This window comes from Oryx dammah, unplaced genomic scaffold (assembly GCF_014754425.2).
Source record: "Oryx dammah isolate SB20612 unplaced genomic scaffold, SCBI_Odam_1.1 HiC_scaffold_12, whole genome shotgun sequence".
Lineage (NCBI taxonomy): Eukaryota > Metazoa > Chordata > Mammalia > Artiodactyla > Bovidae > Oryx > Oryx dammah.
Window position 1 is genome coordinate 12,413,625 of NW_024070196.1, and position 26,764 is coordinate 12,440,388.

Consider the following 26,764-nt stretch of genomic DNA (forward strand, 5'->3'; position numbering starts at 1 on the left):
AACACTTGCTTTTCTAAGATGATGTAGGTCATAATTTTAAATGGGTTCTAATGACATGCAAAGCACTTCTGTTAATTGATCAAAATATCTTTCCTTCCTAATAGAGGACCTTGCGCTGTTTGGTGTTTTCGTACTATTTTATTTACGAACCATTAAAAATATTTTTCTGAACTTAATAAACCATTAAGATGGCACTTGAAGTGATTAGCAATAGAGTAGCAATGAGATTTTATAAATAGAAATTTCTCATAATGGAATATTACAGTAATTAATCTAAGTTCTTGAGACAAATATTATTTTTGTTAGTATCTAAATGTCATTTCAGCTTATCCAATTTTGGCAGATTGGTTTAGAATTTGAAATTCATGTATTTTGGATTTATTTTCCCACCCAGTCTCCTATCTGTTCCATGAGCTTCAGAACAGATAAAAATTTAGTGTGTTTTGAAAAATTTAGTGTGTTTGGACGTATGTGCTTCCCAGGTGTTATTAGTGGTAAAGAATCCACCTGCAGGTTCTTTAATGCAGAAGATGTAAAAGATGCAAGTTTAATCCCTGGGTCAGGAAGATCCTCTGGAGGAGGGCATGGCAACCCACTCCAGTATTCTGCCTGGAGAATCCCATGGACAGGGGAGTCCGTCAGGCTACAGTCCCTAGGGTTGCAAAGAGTCAGACATGACTGAAGGGGCTTAGCACATGCACAGAGCAAGAAACACGTGTAGTATAAAATTCAAAAGTATGACTTTAAAAACAGGGAAAGAAAAGTTATGTTAATAATAATACTTATCAAATCACATCCCCTCCTTAGTTCATTGCTGCTTAAAGATAATTTTTAGAAAGTCAGAATGCTGGTATGGATCCTACTTGGAGGATGGTAAATTCAGTTTGTAATTTATGATACTTGGAGGATGAAAGCAAGAAATGTATTAGTGAGACCCCTTCCTAGTGTCATTTCACCAGCAGTTGTGTGTTTCTGGTTGACCAGTAGGTTGGAAAGTAAGAAATTAATAATTATTTACTTAAAATTATTGCATCTGAACAGTTGAAATTCCTGTATTTGCCAGTTGGTGGGATTAAGAATTCTTTGTTTTGATGTGAATTTAAAACACACTGGAACTTCCAGGGGACATTTTGTTACAGATAAAGCATAATACAATGATTACATCCTTACTATCACCCCATTTTTCTAAACTGATGGTACAGTTTCTCCTATGTAAATGGGAGGTCTCGCAAGGTTGTGCTAATTGCTAAAAGCTGCAGGTTTAAAAGGAAACTTGTTCAGGCCAACATGCTTTCATAATTTGAACCCTCCCTCCTATGTCAAACGGTCTTGGTGACATCCAGTAATCTATTGGCTTTCCAGTCAATTCAGGGAGGTCACACAGCTCTCTCCTCCTTCTCTCATAACATGGACTTGCATATTATGACTTTAACTCTCTTCCAACAGTGACTCCTGTCTCCTCTTAATGGTAAGATTCTAGTATGTAGTATTTCTGTTTCAGAATTTGCTGTGTAGCCAGCATTGCAAGCCGAGAAAGCTGGGGTGGCCCCCAAAGATAATATGCAAACACAAGATCGAAGGAAAGACGTTCTCTAAGGAAACCGTTTTATCCTGATTCTTTTGGATGATGCGATTTGAGACAATGAAGTATGAAATCATTTCCTGGGTAGTAATGAGATCCCCGAAATAGAATACAGCTAGGCAGCCATGCACATTTAATGATATTTGTGGTCAGTAATGGCTCTTCTGAATGCTTATGTTGAGTGTTAGTGAATACACATGCTGTGGGGCTCCACGACAGTTGAATCGGAAATTCCCTGGTGGTTCCAGTGGGTAGGACTCCTTGCTTTCATTGCCAAGTACTTCCATTGCTGGTTTGATCCCCAGCCTGGGAACTAAGATCCCGAAAGCCGTAGGGTGCAACCAAACTTCTTTTAAAAAGAAAACAAAAAAGACAATAGTTGAACGGATGACACGTTCGTATTTCCAAAGGCATCTCCTCTGCTCCATGCTGTGGAAATGAAGACTTGTTTGAAGACTAAGATAAGTATGTTTTGCCCTGAAAAAATTTCCCAAGCATTTCTGTGTGCTTTGACTTAGGTTAAAGAAATATGTACCACAGTCCCTACCTTCTAGATGCTTGTGGTCTAGTCAGAAGTAATCCAGGGCAGTGGAATGCATTCAATCAGTGCTTTGCACTTGGAACTTCATACTTGAACAGTCTAGCAGATTGTGGCCAGGAAACTGTGAAGAAGTCTCCAAGTCATTCCTAAAAATAGGAGTGTGACTTGAAAATAACAAGTGTCTTTTCATTCCTAAGCCACAAAGGTAAAGAGACCTCACCTTTTATTAGGTTTAAAGTGGGCATTAGGGTTTCTAATCACGGACAGATTGGTGCTCTTGGGACAAGGAAGATGTTAGGAAGAAAACCTCCTATGCTGTGTTTCCTCAAGTTATAATTTTAGCAATTCAGTGTTTATGCCCTGAAAGGCATCTGAGGAGAGGACCTGTCTGGGTTCCTCAGGCCCCCCCGTTTCCCATGGTATTTCCTGTCCGCGTATAGACAGGAGTAACGTCTATGCAGGTAGTCTCATCTGATATCCCAACAGGTATTCCTATGTGTGGGAGTCCCTGCCTTGCTAATTTTCTTTTATAGTCTTCTGTTCCCCTGGGGAAAATCCATATGGTGCAGAAGAGTTGGATGAGAAAGGTATGTCCCATGCATCACTGTACATTTTTTTCCTTCTTTAAGTTTTGACCCAAGGAATACCTAAAATGTGGAATAAGAGAATTTTTCTTCTCTGTTACTTATTTCTTTGACTTTCAAAGCTATGATCTGCCATAGCTTAGGTTCTTTCAATCTTTTCCATGAATTAACAAGAGGAAACTAGTCAACAATTTCAGCTGCCTCATTTCCGGTTTTAAATTAATTTATGTTAAGTCCTTCATGATGGATGTTGGGCTCATGGCCAGGTCAGATATCATGTGAAACTTTCCTAGGTGGAGAAACCTCTGTAGTTATATTGTTTTCCAAATTGACATTTCTGTTTCATGAGGAAAACACAGATGTATTAGTGACCAGGCAAAATTTTTCATTCACTGTGTGTTTAGGAAAATCTGAGGTTTCTTCCTTCCTTGTGGCTAAAGTCCTATTTCTAGTTGTTAGTTGGGCAGTCAAGTGCCTGGCAGCTGGGCCAAGTAAATTGATTACCATAAAGAAAGCAACCCACTTTAAGAAAACCACTGGGTATCTGGGACTACCTGTTATGTGACACGAGGCAGCCAAGATAATCAGACTTTTCTGCTAAGCATATAGTTGCCAAAGATGAGTCCCAGAAGTCCTGATTTAAAAAGACCCAAATCCTGAAATCAAATTCAGAGGCTATATAACATCAGAGAGACTAAGAGAATCAAGTCACTCTTAACCTCTGGATTTGCAGCATCTAGTGACTTTGAAAACTTAAAGAGCAGATGTGTTACCCCAGGTATGACCTAGAGCCCTAAGTGACACAAAGTTTTATCTACTCTGTCTCTTTTGTGCTTTAAGAAAAGTCGCTGTAATGTAAATCAACTATACCTCAATAAATTAAAAAAGACAAAAAAGAGAAATAGCTAGACTCAAAGAAACAAAGAAATTCCCTCTCCTCCCTGGTCATGCATATGTACAGTATACCACATATATGGTAGAACCAAGAAGTAGGCAGGTAAGAATGCCATTTAAAAATATGAATCCCATAAAAATAAGTGGCTGGAAAGCTGGAGGTATTCAGAAACGTTAATGAAAAATGAGATATTTAAATTAATCTAACATGGAAGGAAAGTTATGACCAACCTAGATAGCATATTAAAAAGCAGAGACATTACTTTGCCAACAAAGGTCCATCTAGTCAAGGCTATGGTTTTTCCTGTGGTCATGTATGGATGTGAGAGTTGGACTGTGAAGAAAGCTGAGCACTGAAGAATTGATGGTTTTGAACTGTGGTGTTGAAGAAGACTCTTGAGAGTCCCTTGGACTGCAAGGAGATCCAACCAGTCCATCCTAAAGGAGATCAGTCCTTGGGTGCTCATTGGAAGGACTGATGCTGAAGCTGAAACTCCAATATTTTGGCCACCTCATGCGAAGGGTTGACTCATTGGAAAAGACTCTGATGCTGGGAGGGATTGGGGGCAGGAGGAGAAGGGGACGACAGAGGATGAGATGGCTGGATGGCATCACCGACTCGATGGACATGAGTTTGGGTAAACTCCAGGAGTTGGTGATGGATAGGGAGGCCTGGAGTGCTGCGATTCATGGGGTTGCAAAGAGTCGGACACGACTGAGCGACTGAACTGAACTGAACGTGGTAAATAAAACCTCCCATTAGATCTTAATTCAAAACATGTATATTGGGTTTCTTTTTTCCGTGCTCAAAGAAGGAAGCCACATGGATTTATATTCATTTCTGATTTATATTCATTTATCCCTACCTAGTCTTGGAGGGAAATATAAATTATAATTGCCTCATGTAGAGGAATCCAGGTAGGTCCTGGATTTGAAATACATAGTGATGTAGAGTTCAGGGAATCATCTATGTAAGAAAGGACTTCAATGCAGAGATATTGAGAAGCAGGTAAACTTGGGTAGGATGAAGTTTTAAGATGAATTCAATCTCCAAGGTGAGCTGAAACAGAGAGGAAAGGTACCCAAAGATTGACTTTGTTAACAGTTTTAATTAGGGCCCCTTTGGTTTTAAGTAACAGATCCTCTTCAGCCAGTTTAGACAAGAAAGGGAATTTAATAGGAAGTGCACGTTTTGCAGGGGTTGGGAGGGGGGTGCTTCCTCAGTGGCTCAGTGGTAAAGAATCTACCTGCAACGCAGGAGCTTCAGGAGACGCATGTTCGATCCCTGGGTTGGGAAGATCCTCTGGAGTGGGACATGGCAACCCACTCCAGTATTCTTTGCTGGAGAATCCCATGGACGGAGGAGCCAGGAGGGCTACTGTCCATAGGGTCGCAGAGTTGGGCCCGACGGAAGTGACATAAGTGTGTTTGGCTTTTGGGTGGTGGTTGTCTTTCCTTTCTGGTGGAGTTTTGGAGAAAACTGCCCAGCCAGGAGTTGACCTAGCCAGGAGCAACTCTGTATGCTGAGGCCATGCTCCTCAAAGTGTGGTCCCCGGAGGAGCAGAGTCAGCATGAGCTGGAGAAGATAGAATTCTCCAGGCAAGAATACTGGAGTCTCCAGGGGAATCTTCCCTGTCCAGGGATCGAACCCAGGTCTCCTGGATTGCAGACGGATTCTTTACTGTCTGAGACACCAGGGAATCCCCTTAGGGAAGTTAATAGAAATGCAAATTCTTGAGTTCTTCTATGGACCCAGTTGAAACGCCGAGTTTTTTTGTAAGTAATTCTGAAAGCTTAGTTTTGAGAAGCTCTGTGCCAAGGAAATGGTTAATTAGAGATGTAAGTTTTGTTCATCTGAAAAGAGTTCCTCAGCTTGGAACTGACAGAGAAGAAAGCTCTCTTTTTTGTTTGTTTTTTAATTGGAGGAAAATTGTTTTACAATATTGTGTTTATTTCAGCCATAATTATACATACATTGCCTCCTTTTTGAGCCTTCCTTCCCTCCCCCCATCCCACCCTTATCTTAAATGCACATTTTACTTTTAAAAAAGAATCATCTCTCTTCAGTGGAGATTCTTTTTAATTTATTAGGAAAAAAATGGAAACCGGGAATGTTTTTTAGAAGGGCATGTGTCCCTAATAAATCAAGGATGGCATTGCTGGTGAGCCTCAGATAATACTATTTGTTTCCATGTTCTTTGCTGTGAAATTTCATGATTATTTCTGGGCAACGTGTGCATTCTTTGAGGGCGAGGGGAAATCTCCCTACCCTCACCCCCAACAAATCAAAGATTATGTCCGAGACTAAAGAATTCATTGAGATAAAGTAGAGATTTTAGCTAAGTAAGTTCTCAGGGCAAAACTGTTCACTGTTCTATTTAGTATTTCTCCCTTGGAAAATTGTAGTGCATCAAACTTTATAAGCTATGACTTCCTCATGACTTCAGTAAAGTCTATAGGGATGGAAAATAGGTATTTTTGGTTTATATTAGTGTCATCTCACATTGCCCTCCTTCAAACTTACAAGTTATTTCACTGAATGGTGGAAAGAACCTGGAAGGCCTAGTTTTCCCTAGTTCCCGTGATTTCTCCCTGCTTACACACCATGGAAAGGAACTCACTCCTAGAGTGAACACGTTGGACATGCTAGCAAACTATAAAAGAGCTAAAGAGTAATTTAGAAGCGTCAGTAAAAGAAAAAAAAAGTATTTTATTTTATTAATGCTGTCTGTTTAGCACATTGTCAAGTATGTGATGCTGAGGAATTTGAAAGCATGAAAATGTCAAAAGGGCCTAGTCTAATCAGTCTGAAATTGAAAAAATGCTTTTTTTTAACTTCAAATTTTTTTAAGCACCTGGAGGAACCTGTTGAACCTGTTACCCTACTTTTCTAATAATGCATGTATTTTGTTTATTTTATTTTATTTATTTATTAGGCTGCTTTGGATCTTAGTTGCAGCATGCAGGATCTTCGGTTGCAGTGCACAGACTCTCTAGTTCTGGCATGCTGGCTTAGTTGCTCTGTGGCATGTGGGATCTTAGTTCCCTGACCAGGGATGGAATCTGTGTCTTCTGCATTGCAAGGCAGAGTCTTAACCACTGGCCCACCAGGGAAGTCCCATAATCAAGTATACATTTTAGATTGTTACGTTTAAGGGACTTCTAAACTGCTTTTGTAAACACCATCCTACTTTCTCAGCATCTTTATTGAGATATAATTTGCATACCATAAAAGTTACCTATTTAAAATATACCATTCAGTGGCTTTTAGTGTATTCACAGAGTTGCATAACCATCACCAGTTCCAGTGGCAGAATATTTTTATCACCCCAGAAAGAAGCTCTGTACCTAGTTACTCCTTACTGCTTCTTCTCCCAGTACCCTCCCAGCTGCTAATCCACTGCCTTTCCATAGATTTTTCCTATTGTGGACATTCCATATGAGTATAATCACTCAATAAGTGTCTTCTCTCACTTAGCATAATGTTTTCAAGGCCCATCTCTCTTGTAACGTGCATCCGTACCTTATTCCTTTTTATGGCAGAATAATATTCCATTGATATTATTGGAATGAATACACCAATAATAGTAATTTTATACATGGTATAAAATGGATATACCACATTTTGTTTATTGATTCATCTATTGTTGAACAATTGGGTTGCTTCCCAACTTTTGCTGATAAGAACATTCATGTACAAGTTTTTGTGTAGACGTGTTTCATTTCTCTTGGGTATATACCTCAGAGTGGAATTCCTGGGTCAGATGGTAGCTCTATGTTTAACATTTTGAGAAATTGCCAAGCTGTTTACCAAAGCAGCTGCACCATTTTATATCCCCACAGCAACGTATGGGAGTTTCAGTTTTTCCACATCCTCGCCAAAAGTTGTTATTGTCTGTCTATTTTATTATAGCCATCGTCGGGGTGTGAGCTAGTATCTCATTGTGGTCTTGATCTTCATTTCCCAGATGGCTAATGTTGTTGAGCATATTTTCATGTGCTTTTGGGCCATTTGTATACCTTCTTTGGAGAAATGTCTACTCAAGTTCTTTCACTGGTTTTAAATTATTTGCCTTTTTATTTTTGAGTTGTAAAATTTTCTTATATATTCTGGATATAAGTCTCTTATCAGATATATGATTTGCAAATACTTTCTCTCATTCTGCTTTTCACTTTTTTGATGGTAGTATTTGCGGTGCAAAAGGTTTTACTTATAATCCAATTTGTCTCTGTTTTGTTGCTTGTGATAGGGAATTATCACATTTCCATAATTCCAAAAATTGGGTAAAAAATGGGGACTTGTTTACTGTTAACACGAAAGCCTGTCTTTATGTACATTTTCACCGTAGTTAGTTTTCAGATATAAAGACTATGAAACCTAATTTATTGAATAAATACCTCCATAGTGGGGTTGACCTCTGTGATTTCTGTATTTGCTATAACATTCTGTACTTCAGCTGATAGCAAAGAATATTTATATGTTAGCTTTATTTTTTTAATTTTTACTGGAATATAGTCAGTTTCCAATGTTGTGTTAGTTTCAAGTATACAGCAAAGTGTATCGGTTATACATATCCATATATCCACTCTTTCTAAGATTCTTTTCCCATATAGGTCATTACAGGGTATTGAGTAGAGTTCCTTGTGCTATGCAGTAGGTCCTTTCTAGTTATCTGTTTTCTATATAGTAGTGTATACATGTCAGTCCCAATCTGCCAGTTTATCCCTTACCCCTGCTTTCCCCTTGGTAACCATAAGTTTGTTTTCTTCGCCTGTAATTCTGTTTGTTTTGTAGATAAGTTCATTGTACTCCTTTGGTTAGAGTTCACATATAAATGATATCATACATTTGCTTTTCTCTGTCAGCTTTTTAAATGACTTTTAATAAATATAACCAACGGTGGTCTTACCAGTAATGAGCACACTCTGTTATTGCCATATGTATCCTAAGCAGCTCTCAGGATATATGTATCTGTGTGTGTATACATAAGACATATACACAGAAAACCCATAACTGGGGAAGTTAAATCTTAAATGAGGAATTAGACTCTTTTTTTAAGCACTTGAAAACTCAGTGAGAATTGCGGAGGTTTGGAGTGCAAAAACACTCTCTTATACAAACAGGGAATAGATTGCTTTAATAAGATAAAAATGTGACCTGTTTATGTACCCAGAGAATTCCTTTCTTGAAGGTCTAGATCTTGTTAAGCTCAGAGGATGTACCTTGGTGTTATTTACCTGGCTGTTTAGACAAGACAGAGTGGGAAAGAGCTTCGAGCAGTTCTGGGAGGGCAAGAGGAGGGAACTTCTTTCTCCCTTAGGGTCCTCACCCCTGGGCCGCCCTTTAGCTTTCTTGTTCTGGCTCCCTCACCTCCCACACTGAGACCTGGGCCTCAGAAAGGCTGGACTCAAAAGGGCTCTTGTTTTATTATCATCTCCCTGGTGCAGAGCTCATATATTAATATAGCTATGAACATTTGTATTGGCCTGTGTTCCAGAAACCGGGCAAAAGCTCAGAAAGGAATTTCATGGGCTTTACCTTCATTCCAGATTCCTTTTCTGTTTGGCCAGATTGGGTGAGAGAGGGCCAGAGGGCTAGGAGGTGCCAGGTGGATTCGGGACTGGTGAAGGGGTTCTAGGTCCCTTACAATACTGAGCAAAAGAATTGCGAATGACACCTAGGAAATGTGTTCACCACTGGCATGCCGGTCTCTTGTATTCCTCCATTGATTTCTGTTTTTCAAAATACAAAATACAAAACCATTTCTGCAGACATTATCTTATCCAGGACACAAACAGTGGCACGGAGAAGCCATGAGTAAATAGTATTTGATGGTCACAGCTCTAAGAAGAAACTCTACTTCCTGAGGGAGCCGATTGCAAATATTTGAGTAACCAGTCAAACATTCTGTTCCGTCTTTCACTGAGAGGACAAGTTTCCCTGCCAGGTAGAAATGGTGTGTCTTATCCATGCCTTAGAATCTCTTACACCACTCTAGCCTCTTCCAGCTCCCCTCTTCAGACGTTTTAGTGCTGTGTTAGTACAGTCGTGGTCTTGTGAGGCAGAGCACAGCTATTATTTTCGTCAATGAGAGCTCTAAAACATTCTCATTCCATGATGGTATTTCTCCTTGTTGCCATATTAACCTTTCACTTTTAACTTATTCATGTCACAGAAGGGGAACATTTGCATGTATAATTAAACCCCATGTCCTCTGTGCCCATCTGGGCACAGGCTGGTATCACAGACCTACCTCTGGAGAGGAGGCTCCTCTGTCTGCTGCCAAGTGGCCACATCCCACTGGGCTGGGGCTCAGCTGGGTGGTGGTACCCGGGCCGGCCTGCACAGAGAGCGCTGAAGATGTACCCGGGGTGAGAGCAATGGCCGCTGTTTCCGCTGAGCAGCGCAGTGTCCGTGTTAGCCCACGAAGGGAACGCTTTCCCGAAGAGAGCTGTTTCTCCCTTACGGCTCCTGTCACCCTTCTAGGAAGGCGAAGGCTTGACGAGTGCTATTTTCTCATTATCAAAGTGTGAGGACCTAGCACACGCTCAGTCTTCTTCCTAATAAGTCTTCTGTTTACTCTACACATGTACATATTTTGGGAAGATTCCCCGGGAGAAGGGAATGGCTACCCACCCCAGTATTCTTGCCTAGGAAATCCCATGGACAGAGGAGCCTGGCGGGCTACAGTCGCAAAGGGTAGGACACGACTGAGAGACTAATACTTTGACTTTGTATATGTTTTCCCCATACGTAGGCTGTCTTGAGTTGGCGCGTTGTGTGTCGGTTTACTTCTTATTTTCTGAGTATGGGCCAGCAGCTGGAGTCAAGCCTGTTTCCTGGTTTCCCATGGCTGCCACATGCTTCTCTCCAAGGCTGGAGAAGTGGGGGCAATGACAGACATACATGTGACCTGCCACCACTCACTGTAATTTCAAAATTGAGCGGTGAGCATCACTGTTGAAAGAATACGGCACGAACGTCTTTCCTTATTCCTCCTATTGCCACCTAAGCCCTGCAAACCCACTTACGCACACACACACGTGCACACACACACACACAGACACACACACACTTCCCTCCTGTTGCTGCCAAGATTTTTCTTGCCCTTTTGGAGTCGCAGCCATCAGGACAACCTTTCTGGAAGTTCCTGTGACCCATGTCCGTGTTGCCCAAGGTAAACTTAATAGCCTTCTGGTTGTGAGGGAGAGAGACCCTTAGCAAAGCTGAAGCCTTACTGGGACTAAAGGTGAAATGGCAGTGATCTGTGGGACTGTATCTTGGGAGCGGAATCATTGTGCCTCTCTCCACGTTTAAATATCGGTAGGAGGGACTTCCCTGGTAGTCCAGTGGTTAAGACTCCTTGCTTCCAAGGCAGAGGCCAGAGTTCAGTCCCTGGTCAGGGAATTAGGATCATGCGGCATAGCTGAAAAATAAAAAATTTAAATATTGGTAGCAGTCTTCCCTTGGGATTCACCAGCACTTGTAGCCAAGCTACTGGGTGATATGCAGGTAATATTTTTTGCACTTTTTTAAAAGCTGTGGAATAAAGAAGAAAACTGGGGACTTGGGATAATTTAAATGAAATGAATGGTTGTCTCCTTTCAATCACTTGTGCTAAAACCTTTCAAACCCTGCTTATCCTACCCGGATACTGTTCAAGGGCATCCCTGGCGGCTCAGATGGTGACGAATCTGCCTGCAATGCAGGAGACCTGGGTCTGATCCCTGGGTTGGGAAGATCCCCTGGAGAAGGGAGTGACAACCCACTCCAGCATTCTGGCCTGGAGAATTCCATGGACAGAGGAGCTTGGCGGGCTACAGACCATGGGGTCACAAAGGACCGACATTACCGGGTGACTGAGCACGCACAGCTTGCCCATACCATACTGTTTAAAAGAGTTTCTCCTAAAATGCTCACAGCAGAAGGCTGGTATAACTCCTGTTTTCTTGAAGACCCTGAGGCTGAAGTCCTCACCCCGTGTGTAACAGGGACAGCTCAAGCAGGAGGGCCAACTTCTCAGCCGAGGGTCCCCCTCCTCATCCCCCTGCCCCACCGGACTGGTGTCATTCTCTACCACCTGTGCCAGAGAGGACACGGGAACAGAGAGAGGAAGGGACATTAAGATGAGTCACTCAGGCTACTTGCAAGTAGGTTTGATTTTAAAACGTGGGAAAGAATGTTGAAAACCAGCCAGAAAGCATTAGGAGACTATCCATGCACTCAGCGTCTCCTAGAAGTATGGGGAGTTAGAGCCCAGAGGGAACGGGTCCCACTGTCTCATGGTCCCATGCCCACTCCAGGGAGCCCCACAGGTTGGGTCCCAAGGCTGGTGCCCCATCGTAAGCAGAGGCTCACCTATCATCCGCCATGAAGGCTTTGATTTTTGGCAAACGTTCATAAAGTTTTTTTGGAGGATTCATTGAACTTTAGCTCTTCTCTACTTCTCATCACACCTTTCCATTTCTTCTTACGGTGTTGTTTATTTTCTTTCCCTTATTCACTCAGCACTATTTATTGAGCCCTTACTAATTTCCAATTTAATTACTGATTTAATTGATCTGAAGAATTGATGCTTTTGAGCTGTGGTGTTGGAGAAGACTCTTGAGAGTCCCTTGGACTGCAAGGAGATCCAACCAGTCCATCCAAAAGGAGATCAGTCCTGGGTGTTCATTGGAAGGACTGATGTTGAAGCTGAAACTCCAATACTTACCTCATGCAAAGAGTTGACTCATTGGAAAAGACCCTGATGCTGGGAAAGATTGAGAGCAGGAGGAGAAGAGGGCAACAGAGGATGAGATGGCTGGATGATTTCACGAGAAGGGTGAACTCCAGGAGTTGGTGATGGACAGGGAGGCCTGGCGTGCTGCGGTTCATGGGGTCACAAAGAGTCCGACACGATTGAGCGACTGAACCGAACTGAACTACTAATTTCCAAGCCTCCTTTTGGCCACTAGGGCTACCAAGGTGGACAAGACAGTGTCCTTGCCTGCGTGACCCTGTGTTCTCATCCCATCCCGTCCCCCTGCTCATGCTCACGCTGGGTTCCAGTTATTATGTTGTTATACAGTGCTCTGCTTTCTGCACCATCTCGCCAGCCCTTCCCTGCCTTGTGGAAACACTGACCGATGGAAGAGAAGCCGTCAGGGCTTCTCAACAGAGATATCCTTGGGACACGATTCAGTAATATTTAGCACCACCTAAGAAAAGCATTTTAAACTTGTCTGCATATACTAAAGCCCTTTTACCATCTGTTAGTGGAAAATATTTAAAAGTTTGGTAAAACTCTTAGTGATTGAAATAAAACTCTTGGTGTTTGCCTTCCTCTCCTTGGGCATTAAGGGCCCACTCTGCTTTGTCTCTTCATTGAGGGTCAGGCAATGGCCAACCCACCACCAGGCAGAGATGGACCTTGCTTTTTGGTCTTTTTTTTTTTTTTTTAATGTCAGCAGGACTTTTGACTCTTTCAGGAGTTCTGTTTAAAATCTACTTGTGTGTCCCCCGCCAACCCCATCCTTCCTGCATTCAGGTTCATAGAAGGGTATACAAAGGCCTATGAATCACAACAGATGAGGTGGACAGGACTTAGATTTATTAAGTGGCAAAGAATAATGATGTTAAATCGCTTTAGGTTTAGATCAGATACTTGAATTGACCCTTTCCCCGCTTTTTTTTAAATGTGAGACAAGAAAAGTATATTCTGGACATTAGATGAAAAATAGGTTAATTTTTTAAAAATGAGATCATTTGGAATGGTACCAAATGGCAGACATACAGTTTAAATGCACCTCTTTAGATAATTTCTCGTGAAATCATCAAATGAAAACAAGATGATTGGGAGAGGTTTTACATTAACACCAGGACACTCAGAGTTCAACAGATAATGACTGGCCCCCTCCACAGCCTCTGCTGGCCGGAGAAGCTCATCTCCCGGAGCCCTCGGTGACTCAAAGATTTTAATTCTTGTCCTCTGGATAAAAGTGAAATCGAATGCAGCCCTTGTGTGTGATGCTCGTATTCTGACTTGTGATCATCTTCCACGTGGCCGGTCTGAGGGACCTTCCTTTGTGTCAGGGAGCCCCCTACATGGTTTAACCCTGGGCAGTGTCAGGCCCTGAATTGAGTCCAGAATTTGAGCTGCTGCTCTGAGCTCAGTTTTGTGGCTGGAAACATTGGCAAATGCCCAGCTGAGTTATCTCGGGAAGGAACCTCTTGCATTACTTGCTGATGTCGGGGAGACAAAAACTAAATGAAGAATGCGCAGAAGAATAAAGTTCAAGTACTTTGCTCTGATGAAAAAGGATATGTTTCTTGGATCCCTGAAAGGGAACTTCCAGGTCTCATTTCACTCCTTATGATCTTTAAAGTTTGAGTTCTGTTCTTTTTTAGGGCATATTTTTCCTTGCAGATTGGATTCATGTCAATGTATGGCAAAACCAATACAGAATTGTAAAGTAAAATAAAATAAATAAATAAAATGGAATGCTGGGTGTTCCTTATGGTGTCTTTCTGAGTTGACCTCCTACTTAACCCTGTCCATTAATTGTGAATTCTAGTGACCATAGCTCACTCTTCAGACCTTCATTAATTCTCCTTCCTAAGAGGGGAAATGCAACTTCACTTGTGGTTTTGGTGATCCAATTCAAAGGGCCAATTCTGATCGAATATTTGAAGTTTTTATAGGAATATAACCTGTGAGGGGGGTGTGTGATAGAGAGAGACAGAGAGAGAGAGAAGGAAGGGGGCATACAGAAAACCTAACCCCATAACTTTAAACAGGATTCTCCTAGTGTTGAGATTATTGTGCATCTTTTTCACCTGGAAAAGATGGTCTGACTTTTTTTTGACATGAACCATTTTTAAACTCTTTATTAATTTGTTGTTAGTATTGTTTCTGTTTTATGGTTTGTTTTTTTGACACATGAGATCTTAGCTCCCTGACCAGGGATTGAACCCGGACCCCCTGCATTGGAAGGCAAAGTCACTGGACTGGCAGGGAAGTCCCAGTCTAATTTAATTAATCCATTAATTGTCTGGTGAATTATTTAAAGGTGTGCACAGCTTTGTGTTTCTTCTTCATAGATACTGGCTTGCTCTCATGATTTGCTGATTTACTCCTGTGCAGTTCTAGGTGGGGTGTGTGTGTGTGTGTCTGTCTGTCTGTGTGTGTGTCTGTGTGAGTGTGTGTGCACTGCAAGTCATTGTAAGGCTCTTCTATTGAAAAATGCTATTTTTTCCTTTTTTTAACTGAAGGGGGGAAATTCAGTTCCCTACCTCACACCATTTGTCTGCCCTGCCCTCAGCTGTGCCTGTTACCCTCAAGTCCAGAGACCATGCATTTTATCCATTCCAGAGAATTAGTCTCGTATTCTGCTGTTCCAGGAAGAGGCAGTGGATTGCTGTTTTTGGAGGGTCTTGTGTATTAGGAAAACTAGAGAAAGATTGCTGCACCACTGTTCCCTTTCACGGAGAGCGTTTCTTCTCTCTTTCCTTGGGAAGAGATGACCGATTCATCCAGTAGGGGCAGAAGGAGCCTGAATTTCCTCTCCTGGGACGTGGAAGCTGCCGTGGGTAAGCCCTGGGCGTGAGATTTGTTCCTCAGAGCAGGACTAGGGAGCTTTTACTCAGCTGAGGACCACTGTGGAGACACATGACGTTTATCACTTTTTAAAATTGATGTATAGTTGATTTACAGTGCTGTGTTAATTTCGGCTGTACAGCAGAGTGATTCAGTTATGCATATATATACACGTTCTTTTTTTATATTCTTTTCCATCATGGTTTATCATTGAATGTTGAATATAGTTCTCTGTGCTATACAGTAGGACCTTGTTGTGTATCCTTTCTATATAGAAAAGCTTACATCTGCTAACCCCAACCTCCCACTCCATCCCTCCTCCTTGACAACCACCAGTCTGTTCCCTGTGTCCATGGTTCTGTTTCGTACGTTCATTTCTGTCATATTTTAGATTCCACATGCAAGTGATATCATAGGGTATTTGTACTTCTCTGTCTGACTTAAGTTCACTTCGTATGACCATCTCTAGGTCTATCCACGTTGCTGCAAATGGCATTATTTCATTCTCTTTAATGCCTGAGTAGTATTCCACCATATATGTATGTATGTATATATATGTGGGCTTCCCTTGCGGCTCAGTTGGTGAAGAATCTGCCTGCAATGCGGGAGACCTGGCTTGGATCCCTGGGTTGGGAAGATCCCCTAGAGAAGGGAATGGCTACCCACTCCAGTATTCTGGCCTGGAGAATTCCATGGACTGTATAGTCCATGGGGCCTCAAAGAGTCAGACGTGACTGAGTGACTTTAACATATATATGTGTGTAAGTATATGTATATTTAAAATTTTATATTATAATATATATTTATATTTTTCTGACTGTTTCGCAACCTCATGGGCTGTAGCGCACCAGGCTCTTCTGTCCATGGAATTTTGCAGGCAAGAACACTGGAATGGTTGCCCTTTCCTTCTCCAGGCATCTCCTGCACTCGCATGTGGGTTCTTCTCCCCCGAGCCACCTGGAAAGCCCGTATGCACGTGCTACATCTTCTCTGTCCATTCATCTGCTGATGGACGCGTAGGGTGGACAAGTTCTGTTCTTATTGCATGGATTAGAAACAGGAGAGACGGCGCCTCTGTGTACTTTTCACTTGAACTGAATGCCATCACTTCCCAGCGTCCTAACTGGATTATGGGTTAAGAAGTAGATAGAATATCTGACTTTGTTGTTTATCTTTGTACCACGGAGAGATGGTTTGGCTGGTGTTCCTTGGATCCCTGGTTTTTGAATCTGAGGAGTGAAGGGAGATGGGGGTGTCTCCCCATCCACCCCCTCCCCTCCCCTTCTCCACTTGGTACTGTTGGTTTCAGGGCCACTTGGGGGCTGGATTTGAATGTGATTCAGCTCTACCTAAAGTGCTTCACTTGAATGCAGTGAGAGCTGTCACCCAGGCTTCTAAACAAAGTTTTAAGTAATAAACCTGACGCCTCTGGGAATCAGTTCACACATACCTGGACCACATTTTTGTGCCCAGCCCAGAACTTTTTGAGAATGGCAAGTTGAAGACAAAAGATTTTCAGTTCATCTGGTTGACAGGGGTATCACTCTAGAAAGTGAAGTGTTTCCATATGGAGGCATTGGTGTTGCTTCTAGAGGCTCTTTTATTATTATTCAAAAACACTGAGTCGGGATCCCGATGGCAGTCCAGAGAGAGCACAGCCCCTTGTCGTTGTTTCCTTCGGTACCACTGCCGGCGCTGGACCCTTCTGTATGTCAGGTTCGGGGCATGCGTGAGTGTCCACAGCAGACTGAGGAGTCAGGGAGGGGAGAAGCATTGCACACCGACTGTGTGCTCTGCCTCAAGCGATGCACGCGACAAACAGGTATTAATCCAGTATCTTCAAAGTCCTGGGAATGAAAGTGGAATCAGAACGAGGCCCTTGCCAAGCGTTCAGTCCACAGGGGAAACAAATCTGTAAATAATAAAACTACAGCCCAGTGCAACGTTAGCAAGGTCTGAACTGTCTAGAGGTAGGACAGAGGAGGGAAGGGTGCCGTCTGATGGAGATAAAGGAAGGCCCTCACAGAGGGATGTGTAAGTCATTTTGAAACCTGTCCAGGTTATTATCGAGAGAAGGGAATAAGGTGAGGAACCCCAGGCAGCGCTAGTGGTAAAGAAGCCACCTGCCAATGCAGTAGATGAAAGAGATGGGGGCGCGGTTAGATCTCTGGGCTGGGAAGATTCTCTAGAGTAGGAAGTGGCAACCCACTCCAGGATTCTTGGAGAATTCCATGGACAGAGGAGCCTGGCGGGCTACAATCCATGGGGTCGCAAAGAGTCGGTTGGACACAACCGAGCAGCTGAGCACAAGGTGAGGAATGGTGGGGTGTGTTTGGGCAGGTGGCAGATTTCAGTGCGGCGGGGAGAGTGGGGCTGAGGGCTTCTGTGGGGCAGACACTAAGGAAAGAAATGCTTGTAAGGGTGTGGGTGCCCAAAGGCAGGAGTGGGCAGCACCCCTGCACTGCCACCATCGCCACCTTCCCCGCCGACCTCTGTGCACAGGGCCGCTGTGCTGGACCCTGCCCTCTCCGCCTCTTCCTCCCCTTCTTTTCTTCCTCCTCCTCTGTAGGATCGGACGGTAACAGTTCTTCCCCATCCTCTGCTCTCTGCTCACCCTCCCTTTCTGATCTCACCCAGCCCCTTGGATTCAGATGACTTCCGGTGTGTCTGTTCTCTTACTGCCTCTAAGCCATCACGACCTCCACTTCTCGTGGGAATCACAGATACTTAGCCAACATAGAGCTGAAAATCTCCCTTCATATTTCTCCCCAACCCAGCTTTCCTTATTCTTGTTTATGTGTGAAGAAGAATATGGTGAAAGTTGCTCAGTTGTGTCCAACTCTTTGTGACCCCATGGACTATAGAGTCCGTGGAATTCTCTAGGCCAAAATACTGGAGTGGGTAGCCTTTCCCTTCTCCAGGAGATTTTCCCAACCCAGGGATCGAATCCAGGTCTCCCTCATTGCAGACGGATTCTTTACCAGCTGCACCGCAAGGGTAGCCCATTCTTATTAATAGCATTTCCCAAATTTCAGAGGCTTAAAAGTCATAGAATTGTTACTTTTAAAAATTTCACCTCCCCCTTACCCAGACCGTACACAAGTTTTCTTCACAATTACTGTCACGTTGGTGTCTTCATTCTTGATTCAGGCTCCGCCACCAGTGCCTCAGCGCTCAGCCTCTGGAGTATCTTGGGAGTCTTTTCTCCCTTTGTGAACAGCAGTTCAGGCTCTCATCATCTTGCTTGGATTGCTGTTAATACAGAAAGTCCCCATCCACTCCCCATTTCCATTTCTGCCAGTCCCTTCATCCCGTATAAACATCCCTGCCCAATTGCCCTTCGGAAATATCATCTGATCATACTGCTTCTCCAAGCAAACCCTCGCTAAAGGCTGGATCCTCACAGGCTCCCCATTTAGGACCGGCTTCGCGGTTCAGCCTTTAAGATTCCATGTTCTGCTCTGACCTGCCCCCTCCAGTGTAATTTCTCTGGAATATAACCTGATGCTCTTTGCTGAACAGGATGTTAAATGGAAGATCTGGCTTCAGCAACAACGTTTCCGCATGAAGAATTTTTTTAAAATGTGAAAACTCCTGACCTGGAGTCAGAAAGTAGAATGATGGTTGCCAGAGACTGAGGGGAGGGAGAGATGAAGAGTTAGTGTTTTAGGGGAGAAGTTTCGGGGGGAGATGAAAAATTCTGGAGCTGGAGGCAGGTGATGGCTGCACAGCAGTGTGAATGTACTTACTGCCCCTGAAGGGTATGCTTGAAAATAGTTACAGTGATTCATTTATGTTACAGGTATTTTACACACACACACACATGCCCTGTACTTCTTAGCCAAATAGAGAGACTATAAAAGCAAGAGGTTATTGAAGGTTGGGGCGAGGGGATTTTGTAGAGAACTGGCCTGTGATTCCCCAGCTGCAGGGTAGTGGGGGCAGGAGGAGGGGTTCCAGCCTCTCACCTCAAATCTGAAAGGGGCATCATCTGCAGAGTTGGTCACATGTTTTCCTCAGTGGGGAGCCTCGTGGCCTGGCACCTGATAAGGCTGAGAGATGGCAGACTGCCTTGGTGTGGTCTGCGTGGGGCCTGAACTCACTCTCTCTGATCAAATGAAGAGGCAGGTGTTCCCCGTGGCCCCAGCATGGACCGGATTTCCACAGAAGGGTCACCAGGGATGTTATCAAAAATGCTGTCTAGGAGCTGCCTGGAGACTTGATGGTACCCTTGCCCACTCACGAGATGGAGGCCTGCAGGGGTGTCCCCGGGGGAAGTGAGGGAAATCAGTGAGCCCAGGCTAGAGGGCGTTCAGCCAGGTAAAGGAAATGCCGGGAGCAATCACCACCAAGTCAGAGGTCTCTGAAGACCCCATGGGCGGATCCCATAGGAGAGATGTCTGCCAACCTAAAGAGGGTAAAACCATTCTAGAACAGGGCAGTGAGCTTTCCCTCCCCTCATCTCTTCTCCCACCACCTCCCCACTTCTCTGATTCTGGGATCTGGAAGGACAGCTTGTGTGATGGGGAGAAGGCAACAAGATCAGGAGAGGGAGCCAACCCCACTACTTCCCCCATCTCGGGCATCCTGGGGACCCTTCCAGGGAGAAGCAGGGATCACCTTCACGAAAGGGCTGAGCTGTGGATTAACCCAGGGGGCTGAGCTTGCTGTATCCTGAAACAAGAACAATTTTTTTTTGCCATTTAAAGGGTTGTTAGACCTTGCATTATCTAAGCATTATCAGGTTTTAAGCCTGCCTGAGTTTTCACCCAGAAACAAGAGAAGAACGTTTTCCTGCCGGGCAGGTTTAAAGACTGGCAGACAAAGATAGAGTTGCTCTTAGGTTGACACCCCCTGAGTCCTGCTTAGTCAGGGAGCCAGTTGCACCTCCCAGCTTTGATGCTCCAGACAGACAGACAATGTGATATTCCCTGGATGCTCCTGGCCGAGTACAATTCCACTTCTGTGCTTTGCTTTCTGATCTTCCACGACTCCTCTTCCCACCCTGCATTTGAATTTTACTTCTTGTGTGAGAGGGCTGTTGATACTTGTCTGGTCATCCGTCCATTTGGATTTAAACTGCTTGAGGGCAAGAACCACGTCTTATTTACCTCTGAATACCATGAATCAGCCGTCATGATTCTGAGTACATGGCAGGCGTTTAAAAAAAAAAAAAGAGTATAGAATGACCGAGTGACTGATGAATGAAATAACCCAGTTTGATAGCTAATATATATTTGTGTTTATGAAGGCGGGAAAGAAAACAGTGTTACGGCATTCCCATTGCTTTTTTCTCCTCTGTTGCCAAGCAGAGTTTGCATGCGGTTTGTTGGAGTCACAAACAACTCTTCTGATGCGTCCAGGCGTGCACGCTGTTCTGTGCACCTCTAAAGAGGAAGTAGTGGCTTTTTACCAGCGCATGTAATTGTTTTCCATTAAAAAAAAAAAACTACATGATAAGATACCCATATTTATCATAGAAAATTATAAAATACAAATAAGCATTGCAGTAAACAGTCACCCGCAACCCACCTCCCAGGCATCACCTCCTTTTAACACTCTCCCATCTTTTCCCATATGCCAAGTTCTCTGTTGAAATAGCAGTAGAGACCACTGGAGTCAAATTAATATTTGTCTTATCATTTTAGTAAGAGATTCCACAGGAATCGGAAGTGTGGGAAGGGGGAAGATGTTGGGAAAGCGTAAAATCCTGAATGTCTAGATATGTCCCTGGGTGGGGAAGTCAAAGCTAAGAGTGAGTGAAGTGATGAATTCAACCCTCATTATGTTAGAAAGCTGTTGCTGTTTAGTCGCTAAGTCGTGTCCGACTCTGTGACCCCATGGACTGTAGCCCGCCAGGCTCCTCTGTCCATGGGATTTCCCAGGCAAGAGTACTGGAGTGGGTTGCCATGCCCTCCTCCGGGGCATCTTCCCAAGCTAGGGATCAAACTCGCATCTCCTGCTTGGAGATTCTTTACCACTGCGCCTCCTGGGAAGCCCCTATATTAGGATGCTCCACACAAAAGGGAGCAGGACCAAGAAGGAAATGTAGCAGAAACTTTGTTCGCAAGTCAGCCCACCTCCTGCATCCTCAGCCGGCTGAGATACTGTTGAACCAAGCTGGAACTTAGAAGCAGCTTCTTTCTTCTTTGCCTTGGGTGCTAATTAAATGGGGTCAGAGGAGAAGGGGCAAAAACAAAGAGTGTGGCAAAACTTTACAGCCGTATTTTTCCACTGGGGAGATTTTGCCCCCCTAAAGGACTTTGGAGATGCCTGGAGTTATTTGTGGTTGTCACAATTAGAGGACTGGTGCTTCTGGTATCTAGTGGTTAGAGACCAGAGATGTTGCTGAACATCCTGCAGTGCACAGCACAGCCTCCCATGGCAGGGAAGTATCTGGCTTCAAATGTCCATAGGTTCAGAAATCCTGCCTTTTAAAAAAGGTAAGAAAACACTTGGCAATTATGCTAATGCATGGAAGTGCAAGGACTATAAAAACATTTATTGAATTATGTCTCACTTGCCCACTGAGCTGTCAGTTTGAAAACTTCTCAGTGAGTCTGGAGTCTGTCAGGTAGATTACAAATGCTAAAGGTTTTTTTTTAACAGCCATCAGTGTTTTGTGCAGTTTTGAAAGGTCAAGAGTTGTCATAAGAAAGAGAAGAAAGCACTTCATGGAAAAATCATACTTGAAATTATCCCAAGTAGCTTTAAAAAAAAACCTGATTTGTTAGTAACATCACAAGTCAGATTGCTTCAGGTGACCAATGAGAAAGGAAAAAGATTGAAGGTATTTTCCATCTCTGTCTTTGAGTAGCTTTGAAAGACTGAAATGACTGTGGTTCCCCTCTCACCTTTTTCCTCACCCCACAGTAAATGCCACCAGTTTCAAGTAACTAAAATGTGGCCTATTATTTTGCATTAAGTTCAATAAAAACATCTGTGAAATCTATAAGTCATAATTCAGCTCCCCCCAAAGTTGGGTTTTTAGAATATGTTCTACCCTAAATTAGCCAGAGGACTTCATGGAGTATACTCATGTTTAAACATAAGGAAGCTTTGTGCCCAATATGGAGGGAGAAGGAATACTATGTTAATTTCATTGTTATTTCAGGTCTGTTTCAATCTGAACTACTGGGTTGTCTGAACTAGCCAAGTAATGTTACCAGTTAGTAATATCATCTTTAAAATGCTTAAATTTAACAATCTGTTATTCAGAGCACCTAGGAACTGTTAGGACGATTGAAGCACTTTTGGTGTGAAACAAAGGGCTTGGAAACTGGTACCTAATGGGGGAAGCAAAATTAGGTTGGGCTTCCCTGGTGGCTCAGTGGGTAAAGAATCTGCCTGTAATGCTGGAGACCTGGATTCAATCCCTGGGTTGGGAAGATCCCCTGGAGGAAGGCATGGCATCCCATGCCAGTATTCTTGCCTGGAATGTCCCCAGGGACAGAGGAGCATGGTGGGCTACAGTCCATGGGGTCGCAAAGAGTTGGACACAACTGAGCGACTAAGCACACAGCAGATAGTGGGCATTTTTCTTCTAAGAATTCTGCTGAAGATGTCACCCAAGCTGCAGAGAAACTTGAAGTGTTACTTTAGTGTTTCAAGTAATGTTAGTGTTACTTGAAGATGTGGTAGTTCCTGTGGTTAGCCATACCTTGAAGCATGGTGTTGTATTTCACTAAATATTTTGATTCTAAACTAATCCAGATTTAACTAATATATTATTTTTTTATCTTTCTTGTATTAAAATGTTTAAAAATATGAAAAATAAAACATTTGAAAGCTGGTGGACAAAACTGATTTCATTAAATCCAGGAGTGGAAACAGACAGGTGATTTTTAATCCAGGAGCAAAGCTGGGGAAAGGGGCTTTCGGGGAGATAAATAATAGAGCTTTTTTCTAGCTTTGCTCTTTCTGTGTTTGTTAAGTTGTTGTTTTTGTTTTTTTTTTAATGAAATGAATCCCTTTCTAGCGTCCCTTTGAGTTTGTCCTCGGGCCTTAGGATGACTTGCAAGGCTCAGAGACATCATTATGTACCTGTGACACTGACCCCACTGTTTATTTTCCAAATCCTGAGTAGTTTGAGGGGACACAAAGAGGGCACTGTGTGTGGTGACTGCACCTATGGGTAATCTAAGGGAAGGTCAGGATGGGTGTCAAGTCCCCAAGTCCCTTAAGGGGTCAGGGGGTGCAGTCAGGGCTCAAGAAAGAATCAGATGGGCTAGAAGTAAAGGCATAGAAGCCAGGCATGTAACTTGGAAAGCTTTATATTCTTCTCTTCTTTTCCTTTTTTTTTTTTTTTTAGGATGATCAAATCAATGAACTTGGTTTTTATGAGCGTCACAGACATGCAAAGAAAAAAGAAAGAAAACCCAACTGGATAGAAATGTGGGGAGAGGGACCTAAATTAAGTATAACAGTTGCCTGCAGTTTAGTTGCTGACAAAAATCAGGTTGTTTTCTCCGAGAAGCATGTGTAATACGTCAGGAAGAAAAAAAGCACAATGAGCACACTTCTTACATGAAATCTTATGGGTAGCACCCTATTAATTTTGTTTTATTAAAAATACTCCTCTATCTTCTTTATTGCAAAGCAATAATCTGCATATACTTGACTTTCACCTACCTCATACTTGGCAAGGAGAGCCTAGCTTTCTCTGACTACCCCGCTTAGAGCAGTAAGATTTCCCTGTCATATTTCCTAACTGCCCCACAGATCTGCACTTGCTTACTATTGCCCCTTAATGCTATGTCTGTCTGTCTATCTGTCCATTTATCCATCCACTGGGCTGGTCAAAAATTTCATTCCAGTTTTCCCTTAGGACCTTAAGGAAAAACGCAAATGAACTTTTTGGCCAACCCAATATGTATCTATCTATCTATCCATCCATCCATCACAAATGACCACCAACTTGGTAGCTGAAACCAACAGAAATGGGGGCCAGAAGTCTGAAATCTGAAGGTTCTAGGGGAGAATCTTTCCGCACTCCTTCCAAATGCCTGTTGGCTCCAGGCAGTCCTTAACTCGTGACTGCAAAACTCCAGTCTCTGTTTGTCTTGGTCTGTTTGGGCTTCTGTTCCAGAACATCATGGACCGGCTCGCTTGTAAACAACAGCCATGTATTTCTCACAGATCTGGTGTCTGGGAGTCGAGGATCCAGGTGCCAGCGTGGTCAAGTGAGAGCCTCCTTCCTGGTTCACTGTCAGGCATCTTTGCCCTGTGTCCTCACGTGGAAGAAGGGGCACGGGAGCTCTCCAGGGTTTTCTTTACAAGGGCACCAACCCAGTGCAGGGGGGATGGCTCTGCGTGACCTAATCACCTCCCAAAGGCCCTACTTCCAAACACTGTCACCTTGGTGATTAGGCTTCGACATACTAACTTGGGGTGAGGATACCAGCATTCGGTCGACAGCACAGTATATGTCTTCACGTGGCCTTTTCCACTGTGTCTCTCCCTTGTTCTCATCTGTGTATGATACAGACACTTGCCATTGGATTCAGGGCCTGCGTAGGTAATCCAGTCTATCATCTATCTATCTAGTCCTTTTTGGATTTTTTTAGGTTTTCCAGAATGCTTGAGTGCACAGTGTACAGTAACAGCTAACAAATGTTTACTTATTTGAATGTGTGGCCTTTTTTTAAAGTGACCCAAATTAATGGCTGGGCTAATTGTCCCACCTTATTTCCAGGGTGTTCTCTCATTAGCGCTAAGGGCCACATGTCCATAAAGACACTCTCGGCTTCCAAAGTAAATGAATGTTTCAAGCTAGAGACCAAATGTTCAATAGCCACGCCTAAAGCTAGAGCAGTCAGCAGGTTGAACTGTTATTATAACTTGTAGGATTGCTGTTTTTCTAAGTGTTACTCCTTGGGCTGCAATTAACTTCCTAGGTGGTCTTGAGGATTACTAGCTCCCAGCAAGGTGTAAATGTCTCGGTTGCATCAACCCTATTTATTCTTTATTAATTTAGGTGCTCTGGAAAAGAAAGGAAAAAAAGATATTGATTGGAGCTTTCGAAATAGGGGGAGAAAATCGTAGTATGAATATGCTCGCTCTTAACTTGATTCACTGAAGCTGAGTACGTTATAAATATAAAATAAGGGCAGATATTTGCCGTGTTCTCCGTAAGTTCTAGAAGCAGCACAGCAGAGAAGAAATAGCATGTGAAAGTGATCGCGAGACTGCGGTCAGGAAACCTGGTTCTAGATCTGGGAGACATTCACCCTGCTTCTGCTGCCATTTGTGTGGCCTTGAGCAAGTCACTTGACCTCTCTGAGCTTCCATCTCCTAGCTTTTCTGGAAGTCAGATGAGTTAAACTAGTTTTCTGTTTTTTAAAAAATTGGAGTGTAATTGCTTTACAATATTCTGTTCATCTCTGCTGTACAACAAAGTGGATCAGCTATATGTATGCATAAATCCCCTCCCTCGGGAGCCTCTCCCCCGCCCCCCTAGGTCATCACAGAGCTTGGAGCTGGGCTCCCAGCACTGCACAGCAGCTTCCATCAGCTCTCTGTCTCACCTTCGGCAGGGTATATATGTCACTGCTGCTGTCCCAGCTCACCCAGCCCCTCCTCCCCACCGCTGGGTCCTCGTATCTCTTTTCTACGTCTGCACCTCCGTTCCTTCCCTACAGATAGGTTCATCCGTAACATTTTTCTAGGTTCCACATGTATACATTATTATTCTCATACTTGTTTTTCTCTTTCTGACTTGCTTCACTCCGTATAACAAGAGTTCTAGGTTCACTCCACATCACTACAAATGACCCAGTTTCATTCCTTTTCTTATGGCTGAATAATGTTCCATTGTATACACCTCTTCTTCATCCATTCATCTGCTGGCAGACATCTAGGTTGCTTCCATGTCCTAGCTATGAAAAATAATGCTTCAGCGAACATTGGGGTAACGTGTCTTTAAATTACGCTTTTCTCAGGGCATATGCCCAGGAGTAAGGACTGCTAGGTTGGTCATAAGGTTAAACTAGAAGGTTTTCAAACTGTGTTCCAGTGTGCCACGGTGCTTTCTTCTTAACCACTCCCTTGTGGTTTGTTCTGTGATGAAAGACTGGGTTTGGTTCAGAATTAAGAAACTCTAGCATTTTTGTTCTTCATTCACCTGTTTGCAGCGGAAAGCTACAAGGACACTCAGATGGTGAAGATTAAAGAGGAGCCTATGGAGGTTGACATCCAGGACTCGCAGGTCTCGATATCACCCAGCTGCAATGTTGGCTACAGCACTTTAATCGGGCGAGAGAAAACGGAACCCTTGCAGAAGCTGCCAGAAGGCAGAGTACCCCCGGAGAGAAACCTATTCAGTCAGGACATCTCCGTGAAGATGGCATCCGAGCTGCTTTTTCAATTGTCAGGTACGTTTTCCTGCAGGAAAAACAAAGTCAATAGTTGGGCCTGATTTGAGGGAAAGCCACTCTAACAAAGTAAAAAAAAAAAAAAAAAACACCTGCATTATAGGCTTTTTTAGACAGAAATCCATTTTGTTACTTTAACATGGATTCCGCCACTCAAGTGAACAGTCTATCAGATGTTGCCAAGTCAAACTCCTGCCAAACTTTCTTTAATA

At 43.4% G+C, this 26,764-nt stretch overlaps 1 protein-coding gene across 3 annotated transcripts in view; it reads left to right on the plus strand.

Moving 5' to 3' along the window:
• The window catches only part of ZNF827 (zinc finger protein 827), a 188,377-nt gene that overhangs the window by 74,086 nt on the left and 87,527 nt on the right, over positions 1–26,764 (plus strand). For all 3 annotated transcript variants that reach the window (XM_040250427.1, XM_040250426.1, XM_040250428.1), the window contains exon 6: positions 26,313–26,552. In XM_040250427.1, the coding sequence (XP_040106361.1) occupies positions 26,313–26,552 (240 nt within the window). The remainder of the gene's footprint in view (positions 1–26,312; positions 26,553–26,764) is intronic.